A 20,723-nucleotide genomic window follows, 5' to 3' on the forward strand; every position below is an offset into this window, starting at 1 on the left:
AGCGGGAGCATGGAAGTATTTGCACAAGAAGCACTGATTTTGTACATTACAAAGTCAATGCTCTTGCACAAATTCAAGCGGCCAGTGTAGACAGCTGGCAAGTTTTTGCGCCAAAACGGCCGCTTTTGTGCAAAATCTTGCCAGTCTAGAGAACACACCCCAAGTTCATGCATGTGTCTGACAATTTCATTCTTGACTATAGTTTAAACCAATTGGCCCGGTACTAAAGTTCGAGTTATCAGCCTGTAATTGCCTGGATCACTTCTGGAGCCCCTTTAAAAATTCATGTCAAATTAGCACCCTCCAGTCATTAGGTACAGAAGCTAATTTAAAGGACAGGTTACAAACCATAGTTAATAGTTCAGCAATTTCCCGTTTGAGTTCTTTGAACTCTTGGGTGATGCCATCTGGTCCCGGGGACTCGTCACTGTTCAGTTTATTAATTTGTTCCAAAACCTCCTCTAATAACCCCTCAGTCTGGGACAATTCCTCAGATTTCAAGTATCAGAGGGATAGCCGTGTTAGTCTGGATCTGCATTTATTCTTTTACGTAAGGAAAAGAACACGTACAAGAATAACTGGACACAAATCAGATATCAGGAATGGTAATTACAAAACCCTGTAGGGGAACACTTCCATCTTCCTGGACACACACTAGCAGATCTAAAGGGAGCCATCCTGCAGCACAAAAACTTCAAGACCAGACTTCAAAAAGAAACTGCTGAGCTACAGTTCATCTGCAAATTTGACACCATCATTTTAGGATTAAACAAAGACTGTGAATGGCTGGCCAACTACAAAAGCAATTTCTCCTCTTTTGGTGTTCACACTTCCAGATCATCTGCTAGAAGTGGGCCTCACCCTCCTTGACTGAATTAACCTCCTTATCTCTAGCCTCATTCTGGCCTGCATATTTATAGCTGCCTGTGGAAATTTCCACTACATGCATCTGCTGAAGTGGGTCTTTGCCCTCGAAAGCTTATGCTGCAACACTTCTGTTAGTCTCTAAGGTGCCACAGGACTCCTTGTTGCTTTTCCTCAGATTTGTCACCCTAAAAGACTGGCTCTGGTGTGGGAATCTCCCCAATCTCCTCAGCTGTGAAGACGGATACAAAGAATTCATTGAGCTTCTCCGCCATGGCCCGATGGTCTTTGAGTGCCCTTTGGCATCTCGATCGGCCAGGGCTCCCATTGGTTGTTTAGCAGCTTCCTGCTTCTGATGGACTTTAAATGTGGTTGGTTGGTTTCTTTTTTGCTCTGACTTTTTGTCTTTAGCTCACTGTTCTTCCCTTGTTCTGCCTTCCTAATTATATTTTTTACACTCCATTTGCCAGAGTTTATGCTTCTTTCCATTTCCTCAGCAGGGTTTAGCTTCTGACTCGTCATAGAAACCTAGGGTTGGATGAGACCTCAGGGGGTTGGACTCCATGCCTGCCAGCCAAAGCAGGACCGGCCCCACCTCAATTGACCCAGCCAGGGCTGTGTCAAGCTGGGACTCAGCAGGTCTAGGGCTGGAGAGTCCCCTCTCCCCCCACCCAACCCAGCGCTTCCCCGCCCGTCTAGGGGAATCGATTGTCCTAATGTTCAGGAAACTGAGCCCATTGCTCCTCGTTCTGCACCTGCCCGCGAACAGGCTCGCTCTAGGGATGTGAACAGTTAACCGATACCCCCCCATGGCATCACCTGGAAGTGGGGGAGGGGCGTCTGGGTGCTGAGTGTTATTGGTGAGGTTGGGGGCGTCATCGGGGGCAGGGTTTGGGGCTGCCTGGCAGGAGAGTCACCTTGGGGGGCGTCTCATTTGGGGGCTTTGAAAGTTCTTGGGGGAAGCTTCCCAGGTGGAGCCGTCTGTCCTGCTGGGAAGGCGAGCGGTGGGGACTGGGCCTTGCGCTCAGGGGGTCTCTCTCCGGCTCCCTTGTCTTGCTGGGGGGCTGCTCCTGAGTTCCATGGCTCCCCGGCCTGCCCGGCGCACGTAGGTGGGGTGCGGCTGGAGGGGGCGCCAGGCACAGATCTCGCTGGGGCTCTGCCCCAGCCCTCTCTCCCCACTCGGCCTCTCCCCACCTGGGGGTCGCGGCAGGCCGAGGAGGGGGGGCTCCATGCAGCGCTCCCCCCTCTCCGCCACGCAGCGGCCGCGTGGCTCAGGCGGGCCGTGCGAGGCCGCTCTGCACCGGCAGGGGGAGCCCCGGGCGAGGCCGGCCCGGGCCGGGAGCCCCCTGCCGGGCCCGGGCGGAGAAAGCAGCTCAGGCTGCTCCACGTGCCTAGGGAGCCCGGCGCCCAGCCGCTCCCTGCCCATCCCCGTGGGCTCCAGCCGCCCCCTTGCAGCTGGGCTGGGCAGAGTGGGGTGCCCACGGGCCCCGGAGCCCGCCCCGCGAGGACAGAGGCCCGAGTGAGGGGCGGCTCCGGGCCGCTGGAGCCAGCGCGGCTCTGGCCCGCCCCGCAGCCCGGCGTGGAGGGGCCGCCCCTGTAACCCGAGCCGGGCGGGGGGCGGAGGCGGCCGGGCTCCCGGCTGGGCGGGGGGGAGCCGGGCAGGGGCAGCCGGCGCCTGCAGGAGGCCGAAGGTAACGGGCGCGGGTTGTGCCCGTGGCTGGATCCGCTGCGGGGCAGCGCCAGCTACAGCCTCTCCCGCCCGAGCCCCGCGCTGCCCCCATGGAAGGGGTGCGGGGTGCTCTGGGGTCGGGCCCTGGCTGCGGGTTGGGGGGCGCTGCCCTGAGCCCCGCCCCTCTGGGCACTGGCTGCGGGTTGGGGGGCGCTGCCCTGAGCCCCGCCCCTCTGGGCACTGGCTGCGGGTTGGGGGGCGCTGCCCTGAGCCCCGCCCCTCTGGGCACTGGCTGCGGGTTGGGGGGCGCTGCCCTGAGCCCCGCCCCTCTGGGCACTGGCTGCGGGTTGGGGGGCGCTGCCCTGAGCCCCGCCCCCCTGGGCACTGGCTGTGGGTTGGGGGGCGCTGCCCAGCCCCCTAACACAGAGCTGGGGTTGAAGGGCATGCCCATCATTCGCCCTGCCACCAGGCCCGGGGTTACAGTGGGGGGCTGTCGCCCTGCACACTGGCTGCTTGTTCTGTGGGAGGGAAATGTGCGTTACGGGGCTGGGATGAATGGGCCTTTTCTCTTCACAGCTGGGCTGTGGCCGGGGGCTGGAATCCGCTGACGGAGAGAGCCCGGGGCAAGGGTGGCAGCGACCTGCCCACGGGCCCCTGCTCGGCAGAGGCTGCGCTGGGTGAGATCGGGGGGCCCCGTGCTGGGGCGCTTGGCCGGGCGGGCACCAGGCAGGGGACGGCAGGAGACAGGGCAGACATGGGCTGTGGCTGTGCCCCGGCGAGCAGGCGCCCTCGGGCCCCCCAGTGACGGGGCCGGGGCTGGGCCTGGCTCCTGCGGATGCTGCAGAGATGCAGGACAGGCTGCGGATCCTGGAGGACCTCAACATGCTGTACATCCGGCAGATCGCGCTGAGCCTGCAGGTAGGGTCCCGGCCCCAGCCAGGCTTCCTGCAGCACCAGCCTGCGCAGGGCGACTCGCCACGGGCCCCTCCTGGGAACCTGGGGCCTGTCGGGGCCCAGGCTCGTGGCGTCAGGGGCCAGCCTGCTTTGCTTTGGGGGGTCTCGGTGCGTGGTTGTGCCCAGGGCGCTTGGCTGCTGGGGCAGTGTGGGGGCAGTGCCCCCCCTGGCTGCAGGCAGCCGGTGCCCAGGCTGGGGCGCTGGAGCGAGCGGCTTGGGGAGGGATTCCGGCGTGGCTCTGGGGGCTAGACGGGCTCGCTCCCCGGGGCGGTGGCCGTGCGCCCTACAATGCGTGTGGGGCGCTGGCTGGGGGACCAGCTGGCCTGGCTCCACGGCGCTGCGCCGGGCAGGGCTGCATGTGGGCGTGGGCAGGGCTGGTGGGAGGGGTCGGGCACGAGGGCACACGCGTGGAGGGCGGGCGCCTCGGGAGGGCCTGGCACAGGAGCTGGGCCACCCTATTTGCCGGTGGGTGGCATGGGCTAGTTGGTGCTGGCAGGAGCGGTGCATGCTGGGAGTTGTAGTCTCAGCCTGGCCCAGCCATCTCCAACCTTTTTAAGCACGAGGTCACTTCTTTGAATTGAAGAGCAATCCAGGATCCACCTCGCACCCGAACCCCTGCCCCACCTCCCTGTGCCCCTGCTCCAGGGCCCCGCCCCTCCTCCCTCCCCTTCCTCAGGCAGGGGAGAGGTTGGGGGCAGGCTCCGCTTAAGGGATTTGTAGTTGCTCTGATCTGAGCCTGGGGCAGGAGGGGGTTCAGGGTACAGGCTCTGTAGGGGAGTTTGGCTCGGGGGGCTCGGCTTGGGCAGGGGGTGGGGTGCAGGAGGGGGTTCAGGGTACAGGCTCTGTAGGGGCATTTGGCTCGGGGGGCTCGGCTTGGACAGGGGGTGGGGTGCAGGAGGGGGTTCAGGGTACAGGCTCTGTAGGGGAGTTTGGCTCGGGGGGCTCGGCTTGGGCAGGGGGTGGGGTGCAGGAGGGGGTTCAGGGTACAGGCTCTGTAGGGGAGTTTGGCTCGGGGGGCTCGGCTTGGACAGGGGGTGGGGGGCAGGAGGGGGTTCAGGGTACAGGCTCTGTAGGGGAGTTTGGCTCGGGGGGCTCGGCTAGGACAGGGGGTGGGGTGCAGGAGGGGGTTCAGGGTACAGGCTCTGTAGGGGCGTTTGGCTCGGGGGGGCTCGGCTTGGGCAGGGGGTGGGGTGCAGGAGGGGGTTCAGGGTACAGGCTCTGTAGGGGAGTTTGGCTCGGGGGGCTCGGCTAGGATGGGGGGTACAGTAGGGGGTTCATGACTGGGGCAGGGGTTCAGGATGCAGGCTCCAGCTGGACACTGCTTACCCCAGGAGGCTCTTGGGTGGGGGTGCAGGGGGGCTGAGGCAGGCTCCCCCCTGCCCTGGCCCTGCTCCACTCTCCAAAGCAGCCAGCAAACCCCCTCCATCCCAGCCCTGTTGTGCCCCCGCGTTCTATGGCGACTGGATACAGGATGGAAGAGGGGCACCCTGACATCAGCCCCCCCCGCCCTTCCCAGCAAGGGGGAGCAGGCGGGGGCAGCTCCCAGGCACAGGGCAGGAGACGCACAGCAATGGGGGAGGGGCAGCTGAAGTGTCCGGCTCCCTGTCCAAGACCTGCCAGTAGATCCCGGCCTGGTGGGTGAGCGGTGCCCTAGGCCCTGGGAGAGCACAGAGCCACGGGGCACCCAGCTGGGTCCGGGCACCCCGAGCTGGGCAGTGGCTCATTGGCAGGCTGGGGCTGGGAGCCAGGACTCCTGGGGTCTGTCGCTAGCTCGGGGGGGGGGTGGTTTATGAGCTCTGCTGTGACCCACTGTGACGTGGGGCCTGTTGTCCGCCTGGGCCCGGTGCAGGGGGGCCGTAGCAGCCAGTGGCTGGGGCTGGACGCTGCTTTCTCCCGCGCAGGGCGTCCTGGCTGAGGGCTCCCTGAGCGGCTGCACGTTTCCACGTGGCAGGTCGTGGCTGCCTGCGAAGGGGCCTGGGGAGGCAGCGGGGCCCAGTGGCAAGAGCAGCCGTGGGCCGGGTTCCGGGGGTGCCAGTGCGCGCTGGGCCCTGTTCTGCCTGCCGGGGGCACACGGCCCCACGTGCCCAGCCCCGGCGGCGCCGTGGCCACGGGCCTGGCGCTGTTCCCCAGCCCAGGAGCAGCAGGATAGGAAAACTCTCCCTGTGGCCTGGGACCCCTAAGCCTAGACCCTTCCTTGCCCCCATTGGCCCCTGGCCATGCCAGGCTCTTCGCGCCGCGGGCACTGCCCCGCTCTGCAGGGCTCTCGGGCACTGGCAGGTCCTGAGTTCAGTTCCCTGCCCCGCCCGCCCGGTCTCCTCCTCCCCCCCCTCGGCCCCGCCCGCCCGGTCTCCTCCCCCCTTCGGCCCCGCCTGCCCGGTCTCCTCCTCCCCCCCTCGGCCCCGCCCGCCCGGTCTCCTCCTCCCCCCCCTCGGCCCCGCCCGCCCGGTCTCCTCCTCCCCCCCCTCGGCCCCGCCCGCCCTGTCTCCTCCTCCCCCCCTCGGCCCCGCCCGCCCGGTCTCCTCCTCCCCCCCTCGGCCCCGCCCGCCCGGTCTCCTCCTCCCCCCCCTCGGCCCCGCCCGCCCGGTCTCCTCCTCCCCCCCCTCGGCCCCGCCCGCCCGGTCTCCTCCTCCCCCCCCTCGGCCCCGCCCGCCCGGTCTCCTCCTCCCCCCCTCGGCCCCGCCCGCCCGGTCTCCTCCTCCCCCCCTCGGCCCCGCCCGCCCGGTCTCCTCCTCCCCCCCTCGGCCCCGCCCGCCCGGTCTCCTCCTCCCCCCCTCGGCCCCGCCCGCCCGGTCTCCTCCTCCCCCCCTCGGCCCCGCCCGCCCGGTCTCCTCCTCCCCCCCTCGGCCCCGCCCGCCCGGTCTCCTCCTCCCCCCCTCGGCCCCGCCCGCCCGGTCTCCTCCTCCCCCCCCTCGGCCCCGCCCGCCCGGTCTCCTCCTCCCCCCCCTCGGCCCCGCCCGCCCGGTCTCCTCCTCCCCCCCCTCGGCCCCGCCCGCCCGGTCTCCTCCTCCCCCCCTCGGCCCCGCCCGCCCGGTCTCCTCCTCCCCCCCTCGGCCCCGCCCGCCCGGTCTCCTCCTCCCCCCCTCGGCCCCGCCCGCCCGGTCTCCTCCTCCCGCCTCTCGGCCCCGCCCGCCCGGTCTCCTCCTCCCCCCCTCGGCCCCGCCTGCCCATTCTCCTCCTCCCCCCCCTCGGCCCCGCCCGCCCGGTCTCCTCCTCCCCCCCTCGGCCCCGCCTGCCCATTCTCCTCCTCCCCCCCTCGGCCCCGCCCGCCCGGTCTCCTCCCCCCCTCGGCCCCGCCCGCCCTGTCTCCTCCTCCCTTGGCCCTGCCCCCGTCCTGTCTCCTCCCCTCTCGGCCCCGCCTGCTCAGCATGCCCAGGGTGGGGCGCAGCACAGGGAGCCCCTCCATGGCCAGGAGCCGGGGGCTGCGTGTGGCCTCCCCGTGTCCGGCTTCGGGGAGCCCCTGGGGCACGCTTGGCTGGACAGCCCAGGCTAGAGACTTGGCACCTGTGTCCTGCCCCAGCCGGGGGGGCAGTCTGGGTCAGGGTCCAGCTGGGGCAGGGTTTGAACCCGCGACCAGCCAGCCCTGTGCCCCCGCTGAGCTGTCTTGCTGGGGGGTGGAGCCAGCGCCTGGCCGGCCCGTGCAGGATTTACCCAGCAATCCTATTAGCAAATTGCCTGCTAATCGCTCTGGCCACACAGCGACTGGCTCAGCCTGCCCCACCCCACAAGGGCCGAGCCCCCACCCCGCTTCCCACGCGCTCCCCTGGCCGGCCTGTGCCCCCAATGGAGCCTGCCCTGCCAGGGTCCCTTTGGGTGCCCAACCCCCTTCCGTCCCCCGCAGGCTCCTGAGCCGGGGTGGGGGGCAGCGGCCGGGCCCCCCACCGGGGAAAGGCGGCATCTGTCCATCCCCCGCGCCAGTGCAGCTGCCTCCCCCTTGCTATTTATAGCCGCCGGTGATGTCACCGCTTCCTCCGTGCTCTCCGCGGTGTGAATCCTGGAGCCGCCGGCTCAGCCTTGGAGCTGCCAGGAAACGGCTCCTGCCAACCCCCCGCTCAGCTGTCCCCAGCCCTGCCGCAGCTGCGGCGCTGCCCGCGAGGCCATGGGCCGGGGGGCTGGCCCGGGGGGGGCCCGCGGCTGAGGGAGCCGGCGGGCAGCGCCCAGCATGGACAGCGGCAGGAGCGGCAGCGTGAGTGCCCGGGGCCGGGGCCCACAGAGATGCTGGCAGGAGGGAGCCGGGCTGGTGGCCTTTGGGGGGGCGAGACCCCGAGGGGCAGGCTGGGCTGGGGGGCGTGGCCCGGGAGATCTGGGGCACGGGCACCAATGCCCCTCCGGGCTCCATGGGGCGGGGCTGGGGGAGCGTCTGGCCAGCCCTTCCCCCCAGCATGAGGGCGGGGGCAGCTCTGCCCTGGCTGGCGACGCGGGCTCAGCTTGCAGCGGGGCAGGGAGGGGTGCCTGGGCGCTGCATGTCGTGGGCAGTGTCCGGCCCGGCCCCGGGAGCTGCGGAGGGCAGCGCTGCCCTGGGAGGCGGTCGCCGTGTCCTGTGCTGGAGGGACCAGACCGGCCAGGGGAGGCTCGTCTCAGTGCAGCCCCCACAAGGCTCCCGGGAGGGCTGATTTCCTTCGACAACGATGGGGAGACTTGAAATGTAGGCGCTTGAACTCCCCCCGAAATCCCCCCAGAGTTGATGGCATCCCCATGCCCCCACCCTAGCCGGCACCGTGTCCCAAAGGGGGGCTGGTGTGACCTGCAGGGCAGGAGCTGACAGGGCTGGGACGGGATGGTCACACTAGGCTCCAGAGTAAACACGTGGAGGGGGTGAGCTCGCCCTGCCTGCAGCCTCCGGACCTCGCTGCTGGCCTGTCTGGGCTGCTCTCTCCTAAGAACAGCTCGGCCCTGGGAGCCTTTGTGCTGCCGCCCTGCGCGGGCCGCAGAGAGCGCGGGGGGAGTGGCCGTAGGGAGGGGGGGCTCTGGGGATTCTGCTCCTCACTCCAAGGGGCTGCTGTCCCCTGGCGCTGTGGGGCGGGGTCGTCTCTGGAGCGCTCGGTGCCATGGGGCTGGGCAGCGTCTAGACCCCTCCAGCCCCTTGCGACGTGAAGCGGGGGGGCTCTGGACCCAGGTTGCCCAGGGCCTGCTGAGAGGGGCACGGACGCCGGCTTGGCAAACCGCTAGTCCCCTCGAGGCAGCGCGAGCTTTGTAAAGAGGGAAATTCGTCCGCCCCGTCCTGCTGGCAGGGGGCAGGGGCTTGGCACTAGAGCTTGGCATTGGGGTGCCCAGGACCTTGTGAACAAGGGGCAAGTCGGGAGGGGGGGACTGGTCTACGTAAGAGCAGCCAGACGGGGTCAGACCAAAGGTCCGTCCAGCCCAGCGTCCTGTCGGCCGACAGTGGCCAGTGCCCCAGAGGGACTGAACAGGACAGGGACTCATCCAGTGAGCCCTCCCCTATTGCCCACTCCCTGCCTCTGACAGAGAGAGGCCAGGGACCCAGCCCTGCCAATACCATCGATGGACCTGTCCTTGAATCTGTCTAGCTCTTTTGAACCCTGTTAGTCCTGGTCTTCACCACGTCTTGTGGCGAGGAGTTCCACAGGTTGACTGTGCGCTGCATGGAGAAAAGCTTCCTTTGGTTTGTTTTAAACCTGCTGCCTATTAATGTCGTTTGGTGGCCCCTAGTTCTTATATTGTGGGAATATGTAAATCACTTTTCCTTATTTGCTTTTTCCACGCCAGTCGTGATTTTATAGACCTCTGTCCTATCCCCCGTGTCTCCTCTTTTCTAAGCTGAGAAGTCCCCGTCTTTTTAGCCTTTCCTCATATGGGACCCGTTCCAAACCCCTCAGCATTGTAGTTGCCCTTTTCTGAACCTTTTCCAAGGCCAAAATATCTTTTTTGAGGTGAGGAGACCACATCTGTACGCAGGATTCCAGATGTGGGTGTGCCATGGATTTATGGAGGCAAGAAGAGATTCTCCATCCCTCTTTAATGACTCCCAACGTGCAGTTTGCTGTTCCGACGGCCGCTGCCCAGGAGCGGATGCTCTGAGATCTCTCCACAGTGACTCCCAGCTCTCGAGCTTACAGCTAAATTAGTGCCCGTCCCTTTGCACGCGTGGCTGGGATTATGTTTTCCGCTGTGCACTAGGATGCGTTTATGAACTCGTCTGTCCCACGCACCTTCCCGTGGGTCCCGTCTAGTCGTCTGTCTGGCACAGGGCAAGATCTGACCTGCCCGTGCCGCTCCCAGGCCCCATCTATGGCCATAGGGCTGCAAGAGGCAGGTGGCTCCCCCACTGCTGCAGGCTGGGCAGGGCACGTGCAGCCCAATGGACCCCCTAGCCCAGTGCACCCCAGTGATGGGACCCGTAGTCCCATATGACCCCCCCAGCCTGGGGTGCCCTGCTGCTCGGGGGAGGGGGTCCCTGCTGCACGGCCCCCTGCCCTAGCTCCGCTGCAGTTCCCAGCTGCCGCCCATCGGGTGTGGGCCGGGGGGGCAGGTTGGTGCCCTGCCTCGGCGTGGGCCTCGGGTCGGTCTGTCAGGGACAGGCTCAGGGGTCACGCGGTGCCACGTGGTAGGGACCCGCCTGGGGGCCAGGGCTGAGCACGGCCCCTCGGGCCGGCCGGGGGAATTCGACTGGGTCCAACGGTGGGACGCTGGAGCCAGACGCCCGCGGCCTGGACGCTGCTGTGAGCCTGGCGGACGCCCTGGGCACTGGGGCAGGGGGCAGAGCGGGGGGCTGAGCCCCTGGAAGCCAAGGCTGGGGTGCTGCGGCCCCCCCTTTCCTGCACCGCTGCTGCTCAGCCCAGGCCTGGGCCCGACCCAGCGAGCCACGAGACCCCTCTCACCCCTTGGGCCGCTCCTCTGTCCTGGGGCTTCGCCGGCTAGCCCGGCTCCCTTAGACACCCGGCTGCTGGTGCCCGGCCCTCGTGCCGGCTCCCCCCTCGGGCGCCAGCTTCAGGGCTGCCCCTTTCCCAGACCGACTCCATCCCTATGGCCGCCCTCCCTGGCATCTCCCCGGCCCGGCCCGGCCCCTGCCACGGGGAGATCTGCTGCCACGTGACAGACGCCCCGTAGGCGGATTCCTCCCTGACCCCTGTGCCCGGGAGCCTGGGCGTGGAATCCCCCTTCCCTCTGGCTTTGCACCCGCCCCGTGTCCAGGGAGCCCAGGCTGGCTCCCCATGTGCTTCCCCGAGTTCCTGCTGTGTGCCTGGGTGGGGTGGCCTGGGCCTGCTCAGCTCCGAGAGGGGCGGGGGGCCCTGTACAGGCTGCCTCCGGGGGGCGAGGCCTGTGCCCGAGTCTCTCAGGGCGCCCCTCATGCCAGCCATGCCCGTCGCTGTCTCTGCCAGGCGGCACCCCGGTGCTGTGCTGAGTCCCTCCCTGAGTTCTCACCCCATTGGCCCCACTGACCCCTCAGCTCAGTTAGCCCCGCCTCACAGCTCCACTAGCCCTGCCCCACAGCTCCCCTAGCCCTGCCCCACTGACCCCACAGCTCTGCTAGCCCTGCCCCACAGCTCCCCTAGCCCTGCCCCACTGACCCCACAGCTCCCCTAGCCCTGCCCCACAGCTCCCCTAGCCCTGCCCCACTGACCCCACAGCTCCCCTAGCCCTGCCCCACAGCTCTGCTAGCCCTGCCCCACAGCTCCCCTAGCCCTGCCCCACTGACCCCACAGCTCCGTGAGCCCCGCCTCACAGCTCTGCTAGCCCTGCCCCACTGACCCCACAGCTCCCCTAGTCCTGCCCCACAGCTCTGCTAGCCCTGCCCCACTGACCCCACAGCTCCGTGAGCCCCGCCTCACAGCTCTGCTAGCCCTGCCCCACTGACCCCACAGCTCCGTGAGCCCCGCCTCACAGCTCTGCTAGCCCTGCCCCACTGACCCCACAGCTCCCCTAGCCCTGCCTCACAGCTCTGCTAGCCCTGCCCCACTGACCCCACAGCTCCCCTAGCCCTGCCTCACAGCTCTGCTAGCCCTGCCCCACTGACCCCACAGCTCCCCTAGCCCTGCCCCACAGCTCTGCTAGCCCTGCCCCACTGACCCCACAGCTCCCTAGCCCTGCCTCACAGCTCTGCTAGCCCTGCCCTACTGATCCCACAGCTCCGTGAGCCCCGCCCCACAGCTAAGCTAGCCCTGCCCCACTGACCCCACAGCTCCGTGAGCCCCGCCCCACAGCTAAGCTAGCCCTGCCCCACTGACCCCACAGCTCTGTGACCCCCGTCCCACAGCTCTGCTAGCCCTCCCCCACTAACTCCACAGCTCTGCTTGCCCTGCCCCACAGCCCCGCTAGCCTCACCCCACAGCCCCACTGACCCCACAGCTCTATGAGCCCCGCCTCACAGCTCCCCTAGCCCTGCCCCACTGACCCCACAGCTCCGCTAGCCCTGCCCTCATTGACTCCATACCTCCCACTGGCTCTGCCCCCATTCCCCCCCTCAGCTCCACTGCCCAGCCCCCCCTGACCCCTGCCATCTCCCCAGGACACGGAGCTGCAGAAGAAGATCGACCATGAGGTGCGGATGCGGGAAGGCGCCTGCAAGCTGCTGGCGGCCTGCACACAGCGGGAGCAGGCGCTCGAGGCCACCAAGAGCCTCCTGGTCTGCAACAGCCGCATCATGGCCTGCCTGGCGGAGCTGCAGCGCAGGAAGGAGCTGCAGGTGGCGCAGCGGACGGCCCGGCGGTGAGGGCCTGCCCGGGCGGGGCGGGGCGGGCGGGCGGGCGTGTGGCGGGGCGGGGCTCACCGCTGTGTGCTTCCCTGCAGCCCCTCGGACGCCGGCCCCCTGGAGGATCGCCTGCCCTGCCGGGGCAAGGTCTGCGTGTCAGGTAAGCGGGCCCCACGGCGGGGGCAGCAGGCTGCAAGGGGGCAGGGCTGCCCCGGGCTCACCGCCGTCTCCTCCCCCAGATCTCCGGATCCCCTTGATGTGGAAGGACACGGAGTATTTCAAAAACAAGGGAGGTGAGTGTGGGGCGGGGGCGGTGGTTGGCCAGGCAGGGGCCCGTGTGACGCCCGTGTCTCTGCCGCCCAGACCTGCACCGCTGCGCCGTGTTCTGCCTGCTGCAGCTCGGCGTGGAGACCTACGACACCGAGACGGTGCTGGTGGACCGGACCCTCACCGACATCTGCTTCGAAAACGGAGCCCTCTTGTGAGTGACCGGCCGGCGCCCCGCCCCCACGGCGCCCCCTGCTGGCAGAGGCTGGGCTGGAGTAGCTGGGAGCTCCGCCCACAGCCAGTGTCCTGCCCCGCCCCCACGGCGCCCCCTGCTGGCAGAGGCTGGCCTGGAGTAGCTGGGAGCTCCGCCCACAGCCAGTGTCCTGCCCCGCCCCCACGGCGCCCCCTGCTGGCAGAGGCTGGGCTGGAGTAGCTGGGAGCTCCGCCCACAGCCAGTGTCCTGCCCCGCCCCCACAGCGCCCCCTGCTGGCAGAGGCTGGGCTGGAGTAGCTGGGAGCTCCGCCCACAGCCAGTGTCCTGCCCCGCCCCCACGGCGCCCCCTGCTGGCAGAGGCTGGCCTGGAGTAGCTGGGAGCTCCGCCCACAGCCAGTGTCCTGCCCCGCCCCCACGGCGCCCCCTGCTGGCAGAGGCTGGCCTGGAGTAGCTGGGAGCTCCGCCCACAGCCAGTATCCTGCCCCGCCCCCACAGCGCCCCCTGCTGGCAGAGGCTGGCCTGGAGTAGCTGGGAGCTCCGCCCACAGCCAGTGTCCTGCCCCGCCCCCACAGCGCCCCCTGCTGGCAGAGGCTGGGCTGGAGTAGCTGGGAGCTCCGCCCACAGCCAGTGTCCTGCCCCGCCCCCACGGCGCCCCCTGCTGGCAGAGGCTGGGCTGGAGTAGCTGGGAGCTCCGCCCACAGCCAGTGTCCTGCCCCGCCCCCACGGCGCCCCCTGCTGGCAGAGGCTGGCCTGGAGTAGCTGGGAGCTCCGCCCACAGCCAGTATCCTGCCCCGCCCCCACAGCGCCCCCTGCTGGCAGAGGCTGGGCTGGAGTAGCTGGGAGCTCCGCCCACAGCCAGTGTCCTGCCCCGCCCCCACGGCGCCCCCTGCTGGCAGAGGCTGGGCTGGAGTAGCTGGGAGCTCCGCCCACAGCCAGTGTCCTGCCCCGCCCCCACGGCGCCCCCTGCTGGCAGAGGCTGGGCTGGAGTAGCTGGGAGCTCCGCCCACAGCCAGTATCCTGCCCCGCCCCCACAGCGCCCCCTGCTGGCAGAGGCTGGGCTGGAGTAGCTGGGAGCTCCGCCCACAGCCAGTGTCCTGCCCCGCCCCCACGGCGCCCCCTGCTGGCAGAGGCTGGGCTGGAGTAGCTGGGAGCTCCGCCCACAGCCAGTGTCCTGCCCCGCCCCCACGGCGCCCCCTGCTGGCAGAGGCTGGGCTGGAGTAGCTGGGAGCTCCGCCCACAGCCAGTATCCTGCCCCGCCCCCACAGCGCCCCCTGCTGGCAGAGGCTGGGCTGGAGTAGCTGGGAGCTCCGCCCACAGCCAGTGTCCTGCCCCGCCCCCACGGCGCCCCCTGCTGGCAGAGGCTGGGCTGGAGTAGCTGGGAGCTCCGCCCACAGCCAGTGTCATGCCCCGCCCCCACGGCGCCCCCTGCTGGCAGAGGCAGGGCTGGAGTAGCTGGGAGCTCCGCCCACAGCCAGTGTCCTGCCCCGCCCCCACGGCGCCCCCTGCTGGCAGAGGCTGGCCTGGAGTAGCTGGGAGCTCCGCCCACAGCCAGTGTCCTGCCCCGCCCCCACGGCGCCCCCTGCTGGCAGAGGCTGGGCTGGAGTAGCTGGGAGCTCCGCCCACAGCCAGTGTCCTGCCCCGCCCCCACAGCGCCCCCTGCTGGCAGAGGCTGGCCTGGAGTAGCTGGGAGCTCCGCCCACAGCCAGTGTCCTGCCCCGCCCCCACGGCGCCCCCTGCTGGCAGAGGCTGGCCTGGAGTAGCTGGGAGCTCCGCCCACAGCCAGTGTCCTGCCCCGCCCCCACGGCGCCCCCTGCTGGCAGAGGCTGGGCTGGAGTAGCTGGGAGCTCCGCCCACAGCCAGTATCCTGCCCCGCCCCCACGGCGCCCCCTGCTGGCAGAGGCTGGCCTGGAGTAGCTGGGAGCTCCGCCCACAGCCAGTGTCCTGCCCCGCCCCCACGGCGCCCCCTGCTGGCAGAGGCTGGGCTGGAGTAGCTGGGAGCTCCGCCCACAGCCAGTGTCCTGCCCCGCCCCCACAGCGCCCCCTGCTGGCAGAGGCTGGCCTGGAGTAGCTGGGAGCTCCGCCCACAGCCAGTGTCCTGCCCCGCCCCCACAGCGCCCCCTGCTGGCAGAGGCTGGCCTGGAGTAGCTGGGAGCTCCGCCCACAGCCAGTGTCCTGCCCCGCCCCCACAGCGCCCCCTGCTGGCAGAGGCTGGCCTGGAGTAGCTGGGAGCTCCGCCCACAGCCAGTGTCCTGCCCCGCCCCCACAGCGCCCCCTGCTGGCAGAGGCTGGGCTGGACTAGCCCAAGCTCCCCCGACCCCCCAGGCTGGGCAGTGAGGACTCTCTCCCCCCAGCACGGAGGCAGGCCCAGACTTCCAGTTGAAGGTGGAGCTGTACAGCGCGGGGCTGGAGGAGGACTCGGTGCTCGGCAGCACCCCCAAGAAGCTGGCCAGCAAACTCAGCAGCTCGCTGGGACGCTCCTCCGGGAAGCGGCTGCGTGCGGCGTTCGACGGGGCCCCAGGGAGCCCCGTGAGTAATGGGGGGAGCACCCCCCTCCTGCTGCCGGCCCCCAGCGTGGCGTGAGTACCTGTCCCCCTACACTGCCATGCCCCTGGGGCCTGCGGGACCCTGACCCTCTCTCCCCTTCCAGGGGCCCCAAGTACCACCTGCTGGCCCACACCGTGCTCTCCCTGGCCGAGGTGCAGGACGGCTTCCGCACCCACGACTTGGCCATCACCAGCAACGGTAAGAGCGTGGGGGGGCTGGGGCCGGTGACACCTGCGGCGAGGTCTGCAAGCTGCTTGGCCCCTGCCCTGTCAGCGCGGTGGGGAGTCCCCGGGCCCTGCCGCCACCCACACCTGAAATGGTTAAGGGACTAACGCGGGGTCCCCCGCCCCCCGGAACAGCTCCTGCCCGTGGGAGCAGCAGATGGGGAGCTACTCAAGCCTCCCCTCCCCTGTCACCGGTTAACCGGATCTGGTAAGCATTGCCCGTTTAGGGTAACCGGGCAGCCAGTTAGCCTTGCACATCCCTAGTTACCGCGGACGTCGGTCCTTGTGCACGTCGGAGGCTCTTGCACCGCAGTCCCCATCCCCAGCTAGGTGTTGGTGCAGTGCCCAGGGAAACTGAGGCACGCCCAGAGGGTGACACTAGGGCAGTGGAGCCGACAGGCAGCACAACGGGAATGTGGCAGGGCAGCCCGGTGACGCCTCCTTTCGCCCCCAGAGGAAAGCTCCTTCTGGCTGCCCCTCTACGGCAGCATGTGTTGCCGCCTGGCTGCCCAGCCGCACTGCATGGCCCAGCAGATGATGTCTGGCTTCTTGACATTGCAGGCAAGTTCTGCGCCCAGTGCAGAGAGCCTGTGCCGGGGGCTGGGACACGGGCCTCTCTCCCCTGGGGCGCTGGCGCCGATCTGGCCCCGGGTGGGGGGCTGGGACACGGGCCTCTCTCCCGTGGGGCACTGGCGCCGATCCGGCCCCGGGTGGGGGGCTGGGACACGGGCCTCTCTCCCCTGGGGCGCTGGCCCCGATCTGCCCCGGGTGGGGGGCTGGGACACGGGCCTCTCTCCCCTGGGGCGCTGGCGCCGATCCGGCCCCGGGTGGGGGGCTGGGACACGGGCCTCTCTCCCCTGGGGCGCTGGCCCCGATCCGGCCCCGGGTGGGGGGCTGGGACACGGGCCTCTCTCCCGTGGGGCGCTGGCCCCGATCCGGCCCCGGGTGGCGGGCTGGGACACGGGCCTCTCTCCCCTGGGGCACTGGCGCCGATCCGGCCCCGGGTGGGGGGCTGGGACACGGGCCTCTCTCCTGTGGGGCGCTGGCCCCGATCCGGCCCGGGTGGGGGGCTGGGACACGGGCCTCTCTCCCCTGGGGCGCTGGCGCCGATCCGGCCCCGGGTGGGGGGCTGGGACACGGGCCTCTCTCCCCTGGGGCGCTGGCCCCGATCCGGCCCCGGGTGGGGGGCTGGGACACGGGCCTCTCTCCCCTGGGGCGCTGGCGCCGATCCGGCCCCGGGTGGGGGGCTGGGACACGGGCCTCTCTCCCCTGGGGCGCTGGCGCCGATCCGGCCCCGGGTGGGGGGCTGGGACACGGGCCTCTCTCCCCTGGGGCGCTGGCCCCGATCCGGCCCCGGGTGGGGGGCTGGGACACGGGCCTCTCTCCCCTGGGGCGCTGGCGCCGATCCGGCCCCGGGTGGGGGGCTGGGACACGGGCCTCTCTCCCCTGGGGCGCTGGCGCCGATCCGGCCCCGGGTGGGGGGCTGGGACACGGGCCTCTCTCCCCTGGGGCGCTGGCGCCGATCCGGCCCCGGGTGGGGGGCTGGGACACGGGCCTCTCTCCCCTGGGGCGCTGGCGCCGATCCGGCCCCGGGTGGGGGGCTGGGACACGGGCCTCTCTCCCCTGGGGCGCTGGCGCCGATCCGGCCCCGGGTGGGGGGATGGGACACGGGCCTCTCTCCCCTGGGGCGCTGGCGCCGATCCGGCCCCGGGTGGGGGGCTGGGACACGGGCCTCTCTCCCCTGGGGCGCTGGCACCGATCCGGCCCCGTGCGGGGGGCTGGGACACGGGCCTCTCTCCCCTGGGGCGCTGGCGCCGATCTGGCCCCGGGTGGGGGGCTGGGACACGGGCCTCTCTCCCCTGGGGCGCTGGCGCCGATCCGGCCCCGGGTGGGGGGCTGGGACACGGGCCTCTCTCCCCTGGGGCGCTGGCCCCGATCCGGCCCCGGGTGGGGGGCTGGGACACGGGCCTCTCTCCCCTGGGGCGCTGGCGCCGATCTGTCCCGGGTGGGGGGATGGGACACGGGCCTCTCTCCCCTGGGGCGCTGGCGCCGATCCGGCCCCGGGTGGGGGGCTGGGACACGGGCCTCTCTCCCCTGGGGCGCTGGCCCCGATCCGGCCCCGGGTGGGGGGCTGGCTGGGACACGGGCCTCTCTCCCCTGGGGCGCTGGCGCCGATCCGGCCCCGGGTGGGGGGATGGGACACGGGCCTCTCTCCCCTGAGGCGCTGGCGCCGATCCGGCCCCGGGTGGGGGGCTGGGACACGGGCCTCTCTCCCCTGGGGCGCTGGCCCCGATCCGGCCCCGGGTGGGGGGCTGGGACACGGGCCTCTCTCCCCTGGGGCGCTGGCGCCGATCCGGCCCCGGGTGGGGGGCTGGGACACGGGCCTCTCTCCCCTGGGGTGCTGGCGCCGATCCGGCCCCGGGTGGGGGGCTGGGACACGGGCCTCTCTCCCCTGGGGCGCTGGCGCCGATCCGGCCCGGGTGGGGGGATGGGACACGGGCCTCTCTCCCCTGGGGCGCTGGCGCCGATCCGTCCCGGGTGGGGGGATGGGACACGGGCCTCTCTCCCCTGGGGCGCTGGCGCCGATCTGTCCCGGGTGGGGGGATGGGACACGGGCCTCTCTCCCCTGGGGCGCTGGCGCCGATCCGGCCCCGGGTGGGGGGATGGGACACGGGCCTCTCTCCCCTGGGGCGCTGGCGCCGATCCGGCCCCGGGTGGGGGGCTGGGACACGGGCCTCTCTCCCCTGGGGCGCTGGCGCCGATCCGGCCCCGTGCGGGGGGCTGGGACACGGGCCTCTCTCCCCTGGGGCGCTGGCGCCGATCCGCCCCGGGTGGGGGGCTGGGACACGGGCCTCTCTCCCCTGGGGCGCTGGCGCCGATCCGGCCCCGGGTGGGGGGCTGGGACACGGGCCTCTCTCCCCTGGGGCGCTGGCGCCGATCCGGCCCCGTGCAGGGCTGGCTGGGGGTGCGGGAACTGGGACTCTGTCAGGTTGGGTCCCTCTAAATTTCCTGGTTCAAGCGGCTGTTCCCCAGAGCCCTGGGGGTGTCTCCATCGCTTGGCTCTTGAGGCCCCGCCTGGCCGTCTGTCTCTGCCGCCTGGCGTCCCTGGCTGGGCGCGCGGCCTGGGCCAGGCGGGCTCATGCCTGGAAGCTGGCATTTCGGAGCCGACCCGCGGTCGGTCCTGGCTGGCAGCCGTGGCTCCGGGCCCTGGGTGACCGAGCTGGCCAGGGCTCAGCGCACTCTGGTGCCCAGGGCTGTGTGTCCCAGAAGCTGCTGCGCTGCCCATTTAGAGTCATGGCAGAGGCCCTGGTGCCAGGAGCCAGCCCTGCCCTCCCTGGGCCCAGTGGGAGCGTGGCCAGGAGCCTGGGGGCTGGGGAGGGCAGAGGAGAGAGCCCCATAGCCCCGGGGAGCGCCTGGCCCTGCTGTGACCCGGCCCGGCCTGTCTCCACAGCAGGGGAGTGAGCAGGGCTGGGCGCGGCTGTTCTGCCTGCTGCGCGGCCCCAACCTCCTCTGCTACCGACGGCCGCAGGACGCCGAGGGCCCCGAGGAGCCGGCGCTCACCATCGCCATCAGCAAGGTGAGGGCCTCTGCCCCCCATCCCGCCCCACGCCCGGGGACCCCGCCCTGCCCTGCCGCAGGGGCCTGTGGGGGGGCACCATGGAGCTTGGTGCTGGGCTAGGCGGCCTGGTGTGGGGCTTGCTGCTGGGCTCTGAGGAGCGACTGGGGGGCCTGGTGTGGGACCATGGGGGTGCAGTGGGGCTTGATGCTGAGCTCGGGGCCGTGGGGGGCGCCGTGGGGTTCGGTGCTGGGCTCTGGGGAGGGACTGGGGGGGCGCCATGGGGCTCGGGGCCAGGCTCTGAGGAGGGACCGGGGGGGGGCGTTGTGGGGCTCGGGGCCGTAGGGGGTGCCGTGGGGCTCGGGGCCGGGCTCTGGGGAGGGACCGGGGGGGCGTTGTGGGGCTCGGGGCCGTAGGGGGTGCCGTGGGGCTCGGAGCCGGGCTCTGGGGAGGGACCGGGGGGCGCCGTGGGGCTCGGAGCCGGGCTCTGGGGAGGGACCGGGGGGCGCCGTGGAGCTCGGGATCGGGCTCTGGGGAGGGACCGGGGGGCGCCGTGGAGCTCGGGATCGGGCTCTGGGGAGGGACCGGGGGGCGCCGTGGGGCTCGGAGCCGGGCTCTGGGGAGGGACCGGGGGGCGCCGTGGAGCTCGGGATCGGGCTCTGGGGAGGGACCGGGGGGCGCCGTGGAGCTCGGGATCGGGCTCTGGGGAGGGACCGGGGGGCGCCGTGGGGCTCGGGATCGGGCTCTGGGGAGGGACCGGGGGGCGCCGTGGAGCTCGGGATCGGGCTCTGGGGAGGGACCGGGGGGCGCCGTGGAGCTCGGGATCGGGCTCTGGGGAGGGACCGGGGGGCGCCGTGGAGCTCGGGATCGGGCTCTGGGGAGGGACCGGGGGGCGCCGTGGGGCTCGGGGCCGGGCTCTGGGGAGGGACCGGGGGGCGCCGTGGGGCTCGGGGCCGGGCTCTGGGGAGGGACCGGGGGGCGCCGTGGAGCTCGGGGCCGGGCTCTGGGGAGGGACCGGGGGGCGCCGTGGAGCTCGGGATCGGGCTCTGGGGAGGGACCGGGGGGCGCCGTGGGGCTCGGGATCGGGCTCTGGGGAGGGACTGGGGGGGCGTCGTGGGGTTCGGGATCGGGCTCTGGGGAGGGACCGGGGGGCGCCGTGGGGCTCGGGATCGGGCTCTGGGGAGGGACCAGGGGGCGCCGTGGGGCTCGGGATCGGGCTCTGGGGAGGGACTGGGGGGGCGTCGTGGGGCTCGGGATCGGGCTCTGGGGAGGGACCGGGGGGCGCCGTGGGGCTCGGGGCCGGGCTCTGGGGAGGGACCGGGGGGCGCCGTGGGGCTCGGGATCGGGCTCTGGGGAGGGACTGGGGGGGCGTCGTGGGGCTCGGGGCCGGGCTCTGGGGAGGGACCGGGGGGCGCCGTGGGGCTCGGGGCCGGGCTCTGGGGAGGGACCGGGGGGCGCCGTGGGGTTCGGGGCCGGGCTCTGGGGAGGGACCGGGGGGCGCCGTGGGGCTCGGGACCGGGCTCTGGGAAGGGACCGGGGAGGCACCGTGGGGCTCGGGGCCGGGCTCTGGGGAGGGACCGGGGGGGCGCCGTGGGGCTCGGGGCTGGGCTCTGGGAAGGGACCGGGGGGCGCCATGGGGCTCGGGCTCTGGGGAGGGACCGGGGGGCGCCGTGGGGCTCGGGGCCGGGCTCTGGGGAGGGACCGGGGGGGCTCTGTGGGGCTCGGGGCTGGGCTCTGGAGAGGGACCGGGGGGCGCCGTGGGGCTCGGGGCCGGGCTCTGGGGAG

The 20,723-nt window shown here is 71.1% G+C and overlaps 1 protein-coding gene across 7 annotated transcripts in view; it reads left to right on the forward strand.

Moving 5' to 3' along the window:
- The window catches only part of RTKN (rhotekin), a 32,955-nt gene that overhangs the window by 8,427 nt on the left and 3,805 nt on the right, over positions 1-20,723 (forward strand). For 3 of the 7 annotated variants that reach the window (XM_075916706.2, XM_075916707.2, XM_075916701.2), the window contains exons 2-9: positions 11,952-12,151; positions 12,233-12,294; positions 12,374-12,427; positions 12,498-12,615; positions 14,966-15,190; positions 15,262-15,356; positions 15,837-15,943; positions 18,834-18,959. In XM_075916706.2, coding sequence (XP_075772821.2) covers positions 11,952-12,151; positions 12,233-12,294; positions 12,374-12,427; positions 12,498-12,615; positions 14,966-15,190; positions 15,262-15,356; positions 15,837-15,943; positions 18,834-18,959 — 987 coding nt within the window. Of the gene's footprint in view, positions 1-2,399; positions 2,556-3,109; positions 3,452-7,504; positions 7,671-11,951; positions 12,152-12,232; positions 12,295-12,373; positions 12,428-12,497; positions 12,616-14,965; positions 15,191-15,261; positions 15,357-15,836; positions 15,944-18,833; positions 18,960-20,723 lie in introns of those variants that run through there. The other 4 variants (XM_075916703.2, XM_075916705.2, XM_075916702.2 and 1 more) reach the window with 4 other exon arrangements.

This window comes from Pelodiscus sinensis, chromosome 4, assembly GCF_052426305.1.
Source record: "Pelodiscus sinensis isolate ZL-2025 chromosome 4, ASM5242630v1, whole genome shotgun sequence".
Lineage (NCBI taxonomy): Eukaryota > Metazoa > Chordata > Testudines > Trionychidae > Pelodiscus > Pelodiscus sinensis.